Source organism: Gracilinanus agilis, chromosome 4 (assembly GCF_016433145.1).
Source record: "Gracilinanus agilis isolate LMUSP501 chromosome 4, AgileGrace, whole genome shotgun sequence".
Lineage (NCBI taxonomy): Eukaryota > Metazoa > Chordata > Mammalia > Didelphimorphia > Didelphidae > Gracilinanus > Gracilinanus agilis.
This window is the reverse complement of record NC_058133.1, coordinates 199,190,017-199,203,233: the sequence shown is the minus strand read 5'-3', so window position 1 is coordinate 199,203,233 and position 13,217 is coordinate 199,190,017. Positions and strand designations below refer to the sequence as shown.

The following is a 13,217-nucleotide window of genomic DNA, read 5'->3' as shown; positions in this document are numbered from 1 at the left end:
GCCACCCACACCCCAATCTCCAACGGCAAGAAGAAATAGAAATCAACCCGTATGAACCCTGCTGATTGGTCCCTGACATGCCTGCCCCTCTTCCTCTTCCCCCAACCCTTTTTTCCTCCCCAGCTGTCCAGGGTCAAAAGTCTTTTGAATCTGTTTATAATATGCAATTTACTTTACATTAAAGAATAATTCTGCCCAGGAAAATCCATAGGTAGGGGCAAGGCTTTAACCAAGGGAATGGATCTCTAATGGTGGAACTCTAGCCATTGTAGGGCAGCAGTCGAGGCATGTCTTTTTTATGCCAGAGGATGACTCTGCTTAGACTTATTTATAGCCCCTACCCAACCTCCACGCACACACACAAAAAAACCCAAGAGATTATGGACAAGATCTCAGCCCACTCCTCCTGAAGTTGGGGAAAAGGGAGGAAGGCTATCTCAAGTCTAGGATCTCTTCCCACCTGCAGGAATCTTCCTTTCAGCATTCAGGGACAGGCAACCATCCAGCCTCTTCTTAGATGTATCAAGTGTCAAAGAGAGCTGCCTTTCTGAACATGAGCCGAAGTCTGCCTCTCTCCCTCCATCGGTAAAGCTTGAAGAGAAGGAGAGGATTCCCAGCCCAAGGAATGCCCAGAGCCCCTAGGAGTGAGGACACCCTCGAACAGGCAAAGGCGAGGACAGGAAATAAATTAAGTGTCAGCTCCTAGGGTGTCCCCACATGCTTTAGAAGGCCGGGTTGACGATTCCTCCTTGGGTACTCTGAGTTGTCACAATGGGTGTGGGGCTGTAGGGCGGCGGTGGCTCCCTGGGAGGTGGTGGACACGGAACTGGCTTCTGAATGACCTGTGGGGGAGGAGAGCATAGTGTTCTCTGTCCAGTCCCTGCCCCTTCCCCAATTGACTCCTAGAGTCTAGAGTCCAGGGGAAGGTAGCACGACCTCACCCCTGCCTCCTTCTCATCTGAAATAAGGACAAGGAAGATGGCACCCAAGGCCATGGAGAGTTGGAAGGGACCTTATATCTCTCAGGTCGAGATGATCTATCTCATTTTACAGATAAGGAAAATTAAATTTCCTTTGAGGTTAAGCCCCAAGAAGCAAGAACAGGTTTTGAATCAGGGTCTTCTGACTCCTAAAATTCAATGGGTTTTCCACTACCGATGAGTGTGCTTGTTGGGTGTGGGAGAGAATGGTCTAGGAGAGAGATGATTTATGGGCACCCATAAGGGGTTCCCAACTTTTTTTGGTCCCTGTTGTCCTTTGCAGTGAATCTACCCACATCCCCTATTTTACATGAAAGAAAATACTCTATAGTTCTTTTTTTTTTTAAACTCTCACCTTCTATTTTAGAACTAATTCTTTTTTAATTTTTTAATTTTAATTTTGAATATTCTCCCATAGTTACATGTTTCATTATCTTAGAACTAATTCTTCTTAGTTCTAACATTCTAAGTTCTAAAGAAGAATGCCAAGAGGTTAGGCAAGTGGCCTACCCAGTGTGGCATAGCTTGTGAATGTCTAAAGTTAAATTTGAATCCAAGTCCTCCCATCTTTAGGCCTGGTGCTCTCTATCTACCGAGCCATCTAGCCATCCCTAATTCTATAGAGTTTACCCTGAACATACACATAAGGCATTTTGGAACTGTCAAGTAAAAACCAATTTTTAGAATAGTAATAGCTAGTGCTTAAAGTTTACAAAGCATTTACAAGTATTTCATTTGATCCTCCCATCAACCCTGAGAAGTGTTATTATCAACCCCATTTTACAGATGAGAAAATGGAGGCAAACAGAGATAAAGTGATTTGCACAGAGACACACAATTAGGTGGTATCCACAGTTGCATCTGAACTCGGGTTTTTATGAATCTAAATCCAATGCACTATCAACAGCACTACCCAGCTGTTCTAGAAATTATTTAATCTTTAAATTTTATTTTATTTTAAAAATAATTTTTCCATGGTTACATGATTCTTGTCTCCCTCCCCTTTTCCAAAGTTGACAAGCAATTCTACTGAATTATACATATATTATTAGTATTTTAATCTTCAAATTTTAATTTATTTTTTAATTGTCTTCCACGGTTATGTGATTCTTGCCTCCCTCCCCCTAGAAATTATTTAGACTATCCTTCTAATCTTGTGGAGAAGGAAAACCAAGACCCAGTAAAGAGAAGGGCCTTGTTGCCTCTCCCAGATGCCCTTTCTCATGCCTTATCCCAAGAATGGACACAAATAGGAATCAAGGACTCACCTCGCTGTAGGGGGGTGGGAGTCCAAACGAGGCAGGTGCTGGAATGTCAGAGGGCCTCGAATGGTTACTGAAGGACACTGCCATGGGCACTTCTCGCTGAGGTGTAGAGGGCTCTGGCTCTGAGACCAAACAAGCTCGGCACAAACGCTTGGACAAGCCACAGATGCAGAGGAGAGGTATGATGACCAGGAAGCTGATGACAAATGTCCTGGGGGAGGAGGAAGATCAACATCACATCCTCCTTGCAAATTCCCCTCCCTCCCCCTTTCTACAGCCCCTAAGGGTACCTCCCTGCATTACCAGTAGGGCCCATCCATCTCTCTCAGGTGGCCAGGGACAAGATACCTTTGGGCATGGTCATAAAATGCCTCCCTCCTATGCTTCTCACCTCATGGGGCCAGAGAAATGTTCTGTCTTCACACAGCAGCTTTCACCACAGCACTCAAACCCTTCGGGGCAATAGCTAGCATGGGAGAGAAGGAAAGGTGATCCTTTGGGTCAAAAAGATCTCAGATCTGAGTGGGGTTCCTTTTCCCAGGAAACAATAAGCAATATGCTTTCAAAGTCTTAATGGCCAAGTCTCTGTCTCTGTCTCTCTCTCTCTCAGCAAAGCATTTCTGTGCTGGCTTATGGAATGGTAGAAAGGGGCCTGCCTGGGGGATGAGGAGGAAGACCAAAAGACGCAAGTTCTACTCATTACTCTGTTGTTCAGTTGTTTTCAGTCATGTCCGATTCTTCTTGACTCCATCTGGGGTTTTCTTGGCAAGGATACTAAAATGGTTTGCCGTTTCCTTCTCCAGTTCATTTTACAGATGAGGAAACTGAGGCCAATGTGGTAAAATGACTTGCCCAGGCTCACATAGCTAGTGAGTATCTGAGGCCAGTTTTGAATTCAGTTCTTCCTGTCTCCAGTTTTAGTGCTCTATCCACTGTGCCACCTCGATGCCCAAATCATGACTTACTATACTTATATGGTCCTGGGTAGTTTATTTTTTTTTTTCTATGAGCCTCAGCTTCCTCATCTCTAAAATGGATATAACAATTTCCATCCTGCTCAATGGTGATGAGATAATTAACAGAAGCAAATATATTTTATAAATGGGGACTATTATATATAAAAGCAAAGGCTTGTATAGATATACTATGCCCATTGGCCCTACTTAACAGCAACGAACATGACTAATTAATTCCCCCTAAAAGAGAATCCCTGAGTTTGGGGAATCTTAAAGTACTTAATATCAGCTCCAGCCCTTCTAGTCCATTCTTCTTCTGAGGGTCCCTGAAACACATATTCTAATTTATTTTGGTATAGTATAAGAGCTAGTGGCTTTAGAATTCTGGCTTGGAAAGGGTAAGTGACTTGGGAGAGTCATTTTACCCAGCATCCAGTGGAATAATGAAAAGATTGCATAGGATGACCTTTAAAGCCCTTTCAGCACCAAAGGAGGTGATGTTATCACTGTTTGTTTTCTACAAACTCCACAGAAGAGAAAGCTAAGCCAGAATATTAGAGAATAGACCTCAGGAAGGATTTTTTTCTAGGGGAAGGACATAGGAGGCAGGCAAAGGCAGGTAGGGGTACAGCCTTATTATTATTACTATTATTATTATTATTAATTTAAACCCTTACACTCTCTCTTAGAATCCATACTAAGTATCAGTTCTAAGACAGAAGAATGGTAAGGGAGACAAGTGGGGTTAAGTGACTTGCCCAGGGTCACATAGCTAGGAAGTGTCTGAGGCCAGATTTGAAACCAAGACCTCCCATCTTTCCACTTAGTTGTCCCCAATTCCAAATCCATTGGTTTTCTCATTGTAATCATAGTTTTGGGAACTTGTGGTAAAAGACCAATCTATGAAAGAGGTAAAAGAGAAGTCCAATTGGGCCTTTTTGCCTGGAAATTCCTAACTCTCATGGTCACCCCATTCTTTTCTAGAGGAGAAGGAAAAACAAAAGCACCCAGATGTCCACACTTACAACATTTGGCATCCACCAGATACCTAGGGAGAAAAGAAACCAGGATTAAGAAGCATTAGGGGTATATTTTTATTCTATTTATTTTTTTTTTAATTTAAACCCTTACCTTCCACCTTAGAATCAATACTATGTATTAATTCCAAGGCAGAAGAGTGGTAAGGGCTAGGCAATGGGGATTAAGTGACTTGCCCAGGGTCACACAGCTAGGAAGTGTCAGAGCCCAGATTTGAATCTAGGATCTCCAGTTTCTAGGCCTGGCTCTCAATCCACTGAGCTACCCAGCCACCCCCCCAACAAATATTTCTTAAGGCACACATTTATCAGGGCAACAAATATTTAAGAAGGTGCTGGGGTTACAAAGAATGAAAACCCCCCTACTTAGAAGGATATTCTATGCTAGTGGGAGAATGGGCATAATAAGACCCAATAAAAGTGTAAATTGGGGTCCTTTGCATCCCCCTCATGGAACTAGAGCTCCCTGGAGAAATGGCTGCCCCAGTCTTCAGCTCTCCCCGCCGCTCCAAGAAGGTCCTACTTCATTTCTAATCTGTAGCATCTCCTCACCAGCCCAGGGGAGTTCTGGGAACACCAGGGTATATTCGGGGAGACAAAGCTCCATCTTGCCTCAGGGGTTGGGTCCGGTGGCCACAGTTTACGTGGTTAAATAAAAAAGTCCAACTAATAATTACAGTGATCTTAAGATCTGAGTTACATTGCCAATAAGGATAGAATAACCCTGAAGATATAAAAGAAGATAACTGGAGAGACGTTTTTCTCCAACAGTGCCGGAAAACCTCAAAACAATGCTACAGAATTTGAACACGTAGCCTCAGGGGAGCTGGGGACGGAGTAAATCACAAAGGTGGGATCCAAGGACGCAGAAAAGGCACGATCCTCCCCCAAATCCCAAAGTCCCCAGAAACAGGAAGCCACGGAACTAGGGACAGAGACCCACAAGTCTGGCAAGAAGGTGGGGGGGGGGGTGGAAGAGACTCCAACCAAGCCTCAGATCCCTGGAGTCTCATCCCCCACTCAGTAATTAACATAACTAAAGGTGGCTGGAGGACCGAATTCCCAATTGGGGCTCAAAAAAGCACCCGGGTTTCCGGATCTCAAGGCACTTTATTCATACAGTCAACTTCACAGGGTTTCCCCAATTGCAAATGAAGGTCCAAGGGATGTGGAATTCTCCAAGTAGCCCCAGGGCTTCACAATCCTCAATCAGAGACACCACCCAAGTTCCCAAAAGGTGGAGTGTGGGAGACTAGAGAAGGTGGGGGTGGGGAAGGGAAAAGGAGTTCGAATCCCATTTTAAACTCTGGAATAGGACTGGGCTTAACTTTTCCCACTAGATCAAGTGGAGAAACAAATGTACAGAGGAGCGCCGAGACTTCTCCAAGGTCACACGGTACAAGGGGAGTAGTCTCTGAGGATCCCAGGCCAACGTCCTTAGTTACCCCCTAGGTCTTGGGCACGGACATGGGGAAGAAAATCTGCAAAGAGTAAGGTCAGCGTAATATTGGGGTCAAAATCCCCTCAGATCTCGGGGCATTCGAATGGGGAAGGGAAGGCGAAGAGGGGGATGCCATTCACCCTCCCCCCACCCAAATTCCTGCTTCTCTTCCCTTGGTAAAACACACACCTACACACACACATTCCCCACTCTCAATAGCTTCCAGCACTCATACCTGTCCTAGTAGCAAGAGACTGATCGCTGAGAGTAAGGGTCCGATCTCTAGAGTTTGACCCCCTCCTCCCCCCGCCCTCCCCACGCCGCTTGAACAAAGGCACCCCATGTCTCCCCCTTATCCTTCTCCCTCCAAATGCTCACCTGTTGGAGACCTGCCAAGATGCTAAGAAGCAGCCTGGGCAAGAAGTTGGGAAGGCTAGCAACCCAGGAGCGCGGCATCCTGGGCTAGTAGACTCCGTCTACCAGCTTCCGTGTATTGGGGGGGGAAGGAGGTAGGGCTAGCACCTCCCTCTACTTTCTGCGGCTGGCCCAGGAAAAGGGGGCGGAGCCAATACAATGGTTATGGGCTGGTCAGAGATTCCCGAGGGGGTAGAAAAATTTATAAGACTGCTGGGCAGTCTAGAATACCCGGGTTCAAATCCGGTGCAGAAAGTCTCCTAGTGTGTGCCTGGGATGGTGGCTCCACATCTCTGTGCTCCAGGAACCCTTTAAAAATATAATACGGCCAAGCGGTCAATCGACCTCTGTGCAGGAGATTTTCCACACCGGGACATGGATCACATTGCCGACCGGTTAACAAAAAAAGGCTTACAGAGTTTTGACTTCCCGTCCTCCCTCCCTCCCTCCCTCCCTCCAATTCAGTGCATTTAAACTAGTATTATTAAAAGCCTATTGTGTACCAGTTGTTCAGTCTTTTTTTCCGAATCTTGGTGACCCCATTTGGAGTTTTCTTGTCAAAGATACTGGAGTGGTTTGCCATTTCCTTCTCCAGCTCATTTTACAGATGAGGAAACTGAGGGCAAGCAGGGTGAAGTGACTTGCCCAGGGTTACACAGCTAGCAAGTGTCTTGAGGTCAGATTTGAACTCAGGAAGATGAGTCAGTCTTCCTGACTTCAGGATGGGCACTAAGTAGCCGCCCTGTTTCTGGGGACAGGAAGACAAACAAACAAAAGCAGTACACAGTCCCTGCCCTTAAGGAGCGTGCTTTCTATATTACTTTCCTCACTCATCCAATTAGCTGCCCCAGCTTTGAACTATCGGGACGCGACTCAGTTAGGGAAGTAGCTTCGGGCAACGCTCTTCTCCTCCCTTTCTTGGGTCCTTTCTTCCTCCTTGAAGAAAGCTACAGTTTATTCCTGAAGTGTAAATCCTCTCATCTGGGTTTTCTCTTTTCCCTAGTTTCACCTCAAGGCATCTTCTCGTCTTGAAGGGATGAATGAATACCTGGAGAAGAAATCCAGACTAGAGTTCCTGCGTGTGCGCATAGGTGAGCATCCTCCCGCCTTAGTGAGCCTGGGTGGACTGGTCCAGATTCCTCAGTGCCCCAGCCTTCAGCTGGGAGAGGAGGGTGGGATGGAGTGTCTAGTTAATTTCTACTCCCCCCTTCCTTTCCCTTTCTCCTCCCCAAGCCCACAATCCAAAATCCAAATCCTAGCAGAAGGCACCTTCCAAATTCATATAAACTATTATCGTATTCTATATATGAGAATTGAAAAGACCAGGATTCAAACCTTGCTTCAGACTCTTACTAGCTGTGTGACTTTTGGACAAATCCCCTAACCTCTCTGAGCCTCAGTTTTTAAATCTGTAAAATGGGGATAATAAGAGTACCAGACTCTGAATTGTTGGGAGGATCAACTGAGATCCAAAGAAAGGCATTTTGAAAACATTAAAAGAGCTAATATTCTTTGCTGAGCCTGAGGGTTAGTTGTATGTCGGGAGATTGCTTTGAGATTCTCAGGTTCCGAGGGGGAAAAAAAGTGAGTCATAGTGTCACAGAATCTGAGAGTTAGACTGGACTTCAATGGCCCCCTATTCCAATCCACATTTAAAAGGAATCCCCATCCTAATATCCCTGGACAAGTAGTCCTCCAATCTCTACTTGGTAACATCCAAGGAGAGAGAAGAAGTCAGTTCTCTCTTGAGGCAATTCATTTCACTTTTTGTTGTTCTTGTTGTTGTTCGGTTGTTTATGACTCTTTGTCATTTGGGGTATTCTTGGCAAAGTTCATGGAATGGTTCACAATTTCCTTTACTCTCTCATTTTACAGATGAGGGAACTGAGGCAAGTGGGGTTAAGTGACTTGTCCAGGGTCACATAGCTAGTAAATATCTGAGACCAGAGTTGAACCCAGGGAGATGTGTCTTCTTCACTTCAGGCCTTGGTACTCTGTCTACTGCACCCCCTAGCTGTCCATTCATTTTTGGAAGTTTTCCCTGACAGTGGACCTCATTTGGTCTCTTTGCAACTTCCACTATTGGTCCTGGTTTGGCCCTCTGGGGTGAAACAGAAGATGACTAATTTCCCCCTATATCACAGACTCTCAGGTATTTGAATGCAGCTATCATGTCCTCCCCTTAGCCTCTTCTCCAGTCTAACCATGCCCAGCAGTTTCTTGAACTGATTTTTAGATGTCATAGTCTCAAGGCCCTCTGCTATGCTGGCTTCCCATCTCTGGACACTAACTTGTTGATATCCTTCAAAAACTGTGGTGCCCAGAACTGAACATAATCCTCCAGATGAAATCTGACAGAGGGCAAAGGACAGTGGGACCTTTTTATTACTATACCTTCTTTTTTTAAACCCTTGCCTTCCGTCTAGGAATCAGTACTGTATATTGGTAAGGGCTAGACAAAGGGAGTGAAGTGACTTGCCTAGGATCACCCAGCTAGGCCATATTTGAACACAGGACCTGGCTTTCAATCCACAGAGCCACATAACTGCCCCCTTCCTATGCTCTCTTAGTGAAGTTCAAGTTCAGATTTACTTTTTTGACTGCCATATACTACTAACTCACAGTGAGCTTGAAATCCTCTAAGCCCCACAGATCTTTTTCAGAACAATTGCATTCTATCTATATTTCCAACATCTTATACTTATGAAATTGATTTTTTTGAACCTAAGAAAGACTTACATTTATATTTATAATCCCCAATGAATTTTATCTTTTTGCTGTTGTTCAGTCTTTTCAGTTGGGCCTGACTCTTCATGACTCCATTTCAGGTTTTCTTGGCAACAATACTAGAGTGGTTTGCCATTTCCTTCTCCAGCTCATTTTACAGCTGAGGAAACTAAGGCAAACAGGATTAAGTGACTTACTCAGAGTCCCACAGCCAGGAAGTGTTGGAGGCTAGATTTTAACTTGGGTATCCCTGACTCTAGACTCAGCATTCTTTTTAACCCATTGGTCTAATCTGTCAAAATCCTTTTGGTTCTTGACTTTGCCATCCATTGTGTTTAGGGTCCTTCATAGCTTTGGCTGATCAAGAAATTTGATGAGCATGTCATCTAGGCCTTTACCTAAGTTACTGATAAAAATGTTGAACATTCTGCTGCTAAGCATAAATCCCTGGGTTCCTTCTCTGGCTACCCCTTGCTGGGCTAACATTGAACATTAATGACTACTTTTGAGTTTAGCCCATCAGTCATTTTGAATCCCATCTGACTATTATTTTTTTATCCATATTTATCCTTTCCTACACAAATAGTATGGGATGTTTTATGCTTTGCCAGAATTTAGGTAAACTATATTTATAGAATTCCTTTCACCTACCAGTTTAGTAATCCTGTCAAAAAAGGAAATGGGGTTAGGTAGGTATGCCCTGTTCTTATTGAATCTGTTGCTGGTTTTTAAAATCACTCTTTCCTTTTCTAAATATTTGCCAACCTTCTCTTCAATGATCTGTTCTAGAATTTCCTCAGGAATTGGTTTCAAGCTTACTACCCTATAATTTGTAGATTCTCTTTTCCTTCCTTTTTTGAAAATTGGGGCTCTCATTTTCCATCTTTTCAAACATCCTTGACTGGCTCAGGGATAATACCAGTTACTTCTTTCAGGACCTGAAGATATTGTTCATTGAGGACTAATAGGTGCTCTCTTAACTATTTCCTTACTTAGCTTGGGTATTAACTAACTTCCTGTTAGTAATTTGTATTCTTTTTCTAGAGTAAAGATCATTCTCTTTTGCAGAGAAAAGAAGTAAAGTAAGAATTGAGCAGCTTTGCCTTTGCTCTGTTGTCGGTAATTGTTCTATCCATGCCAAGCAAAGATCCTATCCCTTCTTTGATACTTTTTTCTCCTAGTAAGACTAAAAACACTTTTGTTGGCTGTAATTTCTCTTGACTGCCTCAGTTCATTCTGAGCTTAGTTATTCATTTTTACAGGATTTCATGCTTTTATATTCACCCTCTGTTGCCAAATTTCACTTTCACCTTCTGTACATTTTCTTCCTAAAATCTCAGTTGGTTAGTGAGTTCCCTGCACATTTACATCAGTCCCTTCACAAAAATCCCATTTTCTTCATCATCAGGATTGCTTCCATTTGTGTCTTCAAAATTTCTTCATTCTTAAATGTCTTCCAATCCTCTGAGAATGACTTCCTCTTAAGCATTTTAGTCTATGGGATCCTATCTATCTTTTCTCCAAACCCTTTAAAACCTACTTCCCCTAAGTTTAGGGTGCATGTAAAACTATGCTCTGATTTCCTCTCCTTCTCTGCCACAAACTCATGGATGGAGTGGTCACTTCCTTTTTGAACCCCATCATTACTACTCCAGAAACAAGTTTCTCAGATCCAGAATTCTATTTCCCTTTGCTGGTTCCTTTACATTTTGAAAGATAAGAAATGTCACAAAGTTATTAGCTTACCTGCTTTTGGCAGAAAGAGAAAGCTCTAGAAGAAGACTAGATATTTGAAATCCCTGGCCCCCCTATTATTCCATATCTCTGTGCTAAGCATATAGTCTGTTTCTTGAATTCCTCATCTATTTCTCCTTTTTGCCTAGATGGTCCATAGTACAAATTCCAATGACTACATCACTTTTGTTCTCCCTTTTTAACTTTCACCCAAATATATTCCATCCTGGGTTTCCTTGTTTCCCAATATTTCCCCATTTACCTCTCCTGGTTTTAAAAAAAATAACATATATTTTAAAAACTCTTACCTTTAAAACCCTACCAGTAATGTGTATTGGTCCGAAGGTAGAAGAGTAGTAGGGGCTAGGCAAGTGGAGTTAAGAGACTTGCCCAGGCTCATACAGCTAGGAAGTATCTGAGGCCAGATTTGAACCCAGGACCTCCCATCTCTGGGTATGGCTCTCAATCCACTGAGCCACCTAGCTGCTCCCCAAGATAAAGTATGTGAAGCCATAGTTCACTTTCTGGAGACTCTGAGCCAGGAAAGTCTCAGTGTTTGGCAGAGGGGGTTGGAATGGCACAAATCTGAATTCCATGGAGGTAGGAGAAGAATGGTAAATCCTGGCACAGAGCCTTGAGTTAGGGAAGAGAGACAAGGCAAGGTTGTGGAAAGAACATTAAATATGTAGCCATAAGATCTAGGTTCAAATCTCACCTCTGTCAGGGAATCTGCTACCCCATGTGACTTTGGGCAGGTTTATCCATCCTCATCTCTGGGTCGTGGTTTTCTTATCTGTAACGGGGACTTGGAACAGAAAATCTGTGAGGCAGATCTTTTTTGCCTCCAAATCCTATAGTCGATCAATGCATTCCCTTCATCCCTTCCACTCATTTTCCTCTCTGCAATGATCAAATTTGGTCGATAGGTGTCAGCAGTGTCTAGCGTAGATCGTCCAAGCGCAGCGTTTAGGAGTGAGGAAATGATTGGAGAAGGAGGGTGGGTTGAGCGTCCCGCTTTCCAGATTAACCGTAAAACTCTCCTCCCTTTCCTAACTGCCAAGTTTATAAGATGTCAGAAGTGGAAGACGCCTTGGAAATCATCTTGTCCTTAGGGCCACGCCGCAAACTCAAGTCTCTAAAACTCTTAATTTCCGTTTGAACCCTGACTGCTCTCAGGGAAGCTGGGGAGGAAGACAGAGGCTGGGATCCCAGTGGAAGGCTTGGCTTTGAGTTTTCTGGTGGTCTCTGTTGGGGCGGAGGAACTGAGACAAAGAGAAGATAAGGGATGAGGAGTAAGAGAGAGTCAGAGTCAGATAGAGAGAGATTGTTGGGGAGTGGGAAAAGTGCCTAGTCTTGGGGTCCTATGATCTTATATATAAATATATAAAATATAGAGTATATATATAAAATTTTCTATATAAATATAGTATAAAATTATATCATGAATTAAAAAGAAAAACAAATATAATAATGAATATAATGAATAAAAATAAAATAAAGATTATATCTTAAATGAACAAAATATCATAAATATAAAAATAAATTTAAAAACCTATAAATATATATGTTTATCTGGCTGTAAGCAGGTCTCTGAACCCTTCTTTGTCCCAATATCTTCTGGAAAAAGAGAGGTTTGGAGGAAAGTCCCTTCCAGCTATATATCCCATGTTGTCTTCCCATCCATCATACATCCTTTTGCTCCCTGGGCAGAATAAGGTTTACTGGGATTGGTTGGAAGTAAAAGGAATAAGAGAGCAAAGAGGAAGAAATCAAGTTTGGAGAAAGGAGAAGTTGAGGATCAGGGAAGGATGAAAAAAAAAACAACCCATCTTAGATTCAATACTGAGGCAGAAGAACTGGAAGGGCTGGGCAATGGGGGTTAAGTGACTTGCCCAGGGTCACACAGCTAGGAAGTGTCTGAGGTCAGATTTGGGTGCAAATCCTCCAAGATTGGTTCTCTATCCAATGAGTCATCTAGCTACTCCCAATCAAGGTGGGATTTAAGATGCTCTCTGACAGCTTGTTTGGGGTTTTATATTTCCAATGTGTATTAAATCACATGCCTGGGTGTGATTATGAGAGGTGGCATGGTCCAGTGGTTAGGGCACTCAGCTGAGAGCTAGGAAGACTCAGCATCAAATCCTATCTCTGACACTAGCTGAATCTCTCTGGGCCTCAGTTCCTTCATCTGTAAAATAGGGATTTTTGGACTAGATGGCCACTGAGGTCCTTTTCAGCTCTAAATTTATGATCTTTTTCTCTTTCCCAGTCTCCCATCTCTTCCTCTCTCTGTGGCTCTTCGCCTCTCCCTTTCTGTGACATTTCACAATCAAACTCAGGTTCCAAAAAGCACAATGGCTGTGGGGTTTAGTGCCACCTTTCCCTTCAACAGAATGAAAGCTCCAGGGTTTGTCACTGTCTTCCCTCATTTCTCCCCATCCCTCCCCCCCACAATTCCATGGTCACCCACAAAGGGTTTTGGGGGCTGGAGCATTAAAGGTAGTTGAAGGTGAGAGAAGGGACAGGGGAAGGGAAGGCTGTGTAGCTGGAGCAAAGAATTCTAAGCCATTTTTTGGGGGGGGGGGAGGGTGGGAAATAAGGAGATTCTCTATCCTCCAGAGGAATGAAGAATAGATAATGGGAGACAGCCCTCACTTTTTTAT

At 43.5% G+C, this 13,217-nt stretch overlaps 1 protein-coding gene across 1 annotated transcript; it reads right to left on the bottom strand.

Annotated features, from left to right (window-relative positions):
* Positions 1 to 200: 200 nt before the first annotated feature.
* On the bottom strand, positions 201 to 6,135 carry TMEM92 (transmembrane protein 92). The gene is made up of 5 exons (XM_044675794.1): positions 6,058 to 6,135; positions 4,227 to 4,249; positions 2,637 to 2,711; positions 2,249 to 2,456; positions 201 to 842 (listed from the first exon to the last, which is right to left on the bottom strand). The coding sequence occupies exons 1-5, from the start codon at positions 6,133 to 6,135 to the stop codon at positions 723 to 725; spliced, it is 504 nt and encodes a 167-aa protein (XP_044531729.1). The 3' UTR covers positions 201 to 722.
* Positions 6,136 to 13,217: the final 7,082 nt, after the last annotated feature.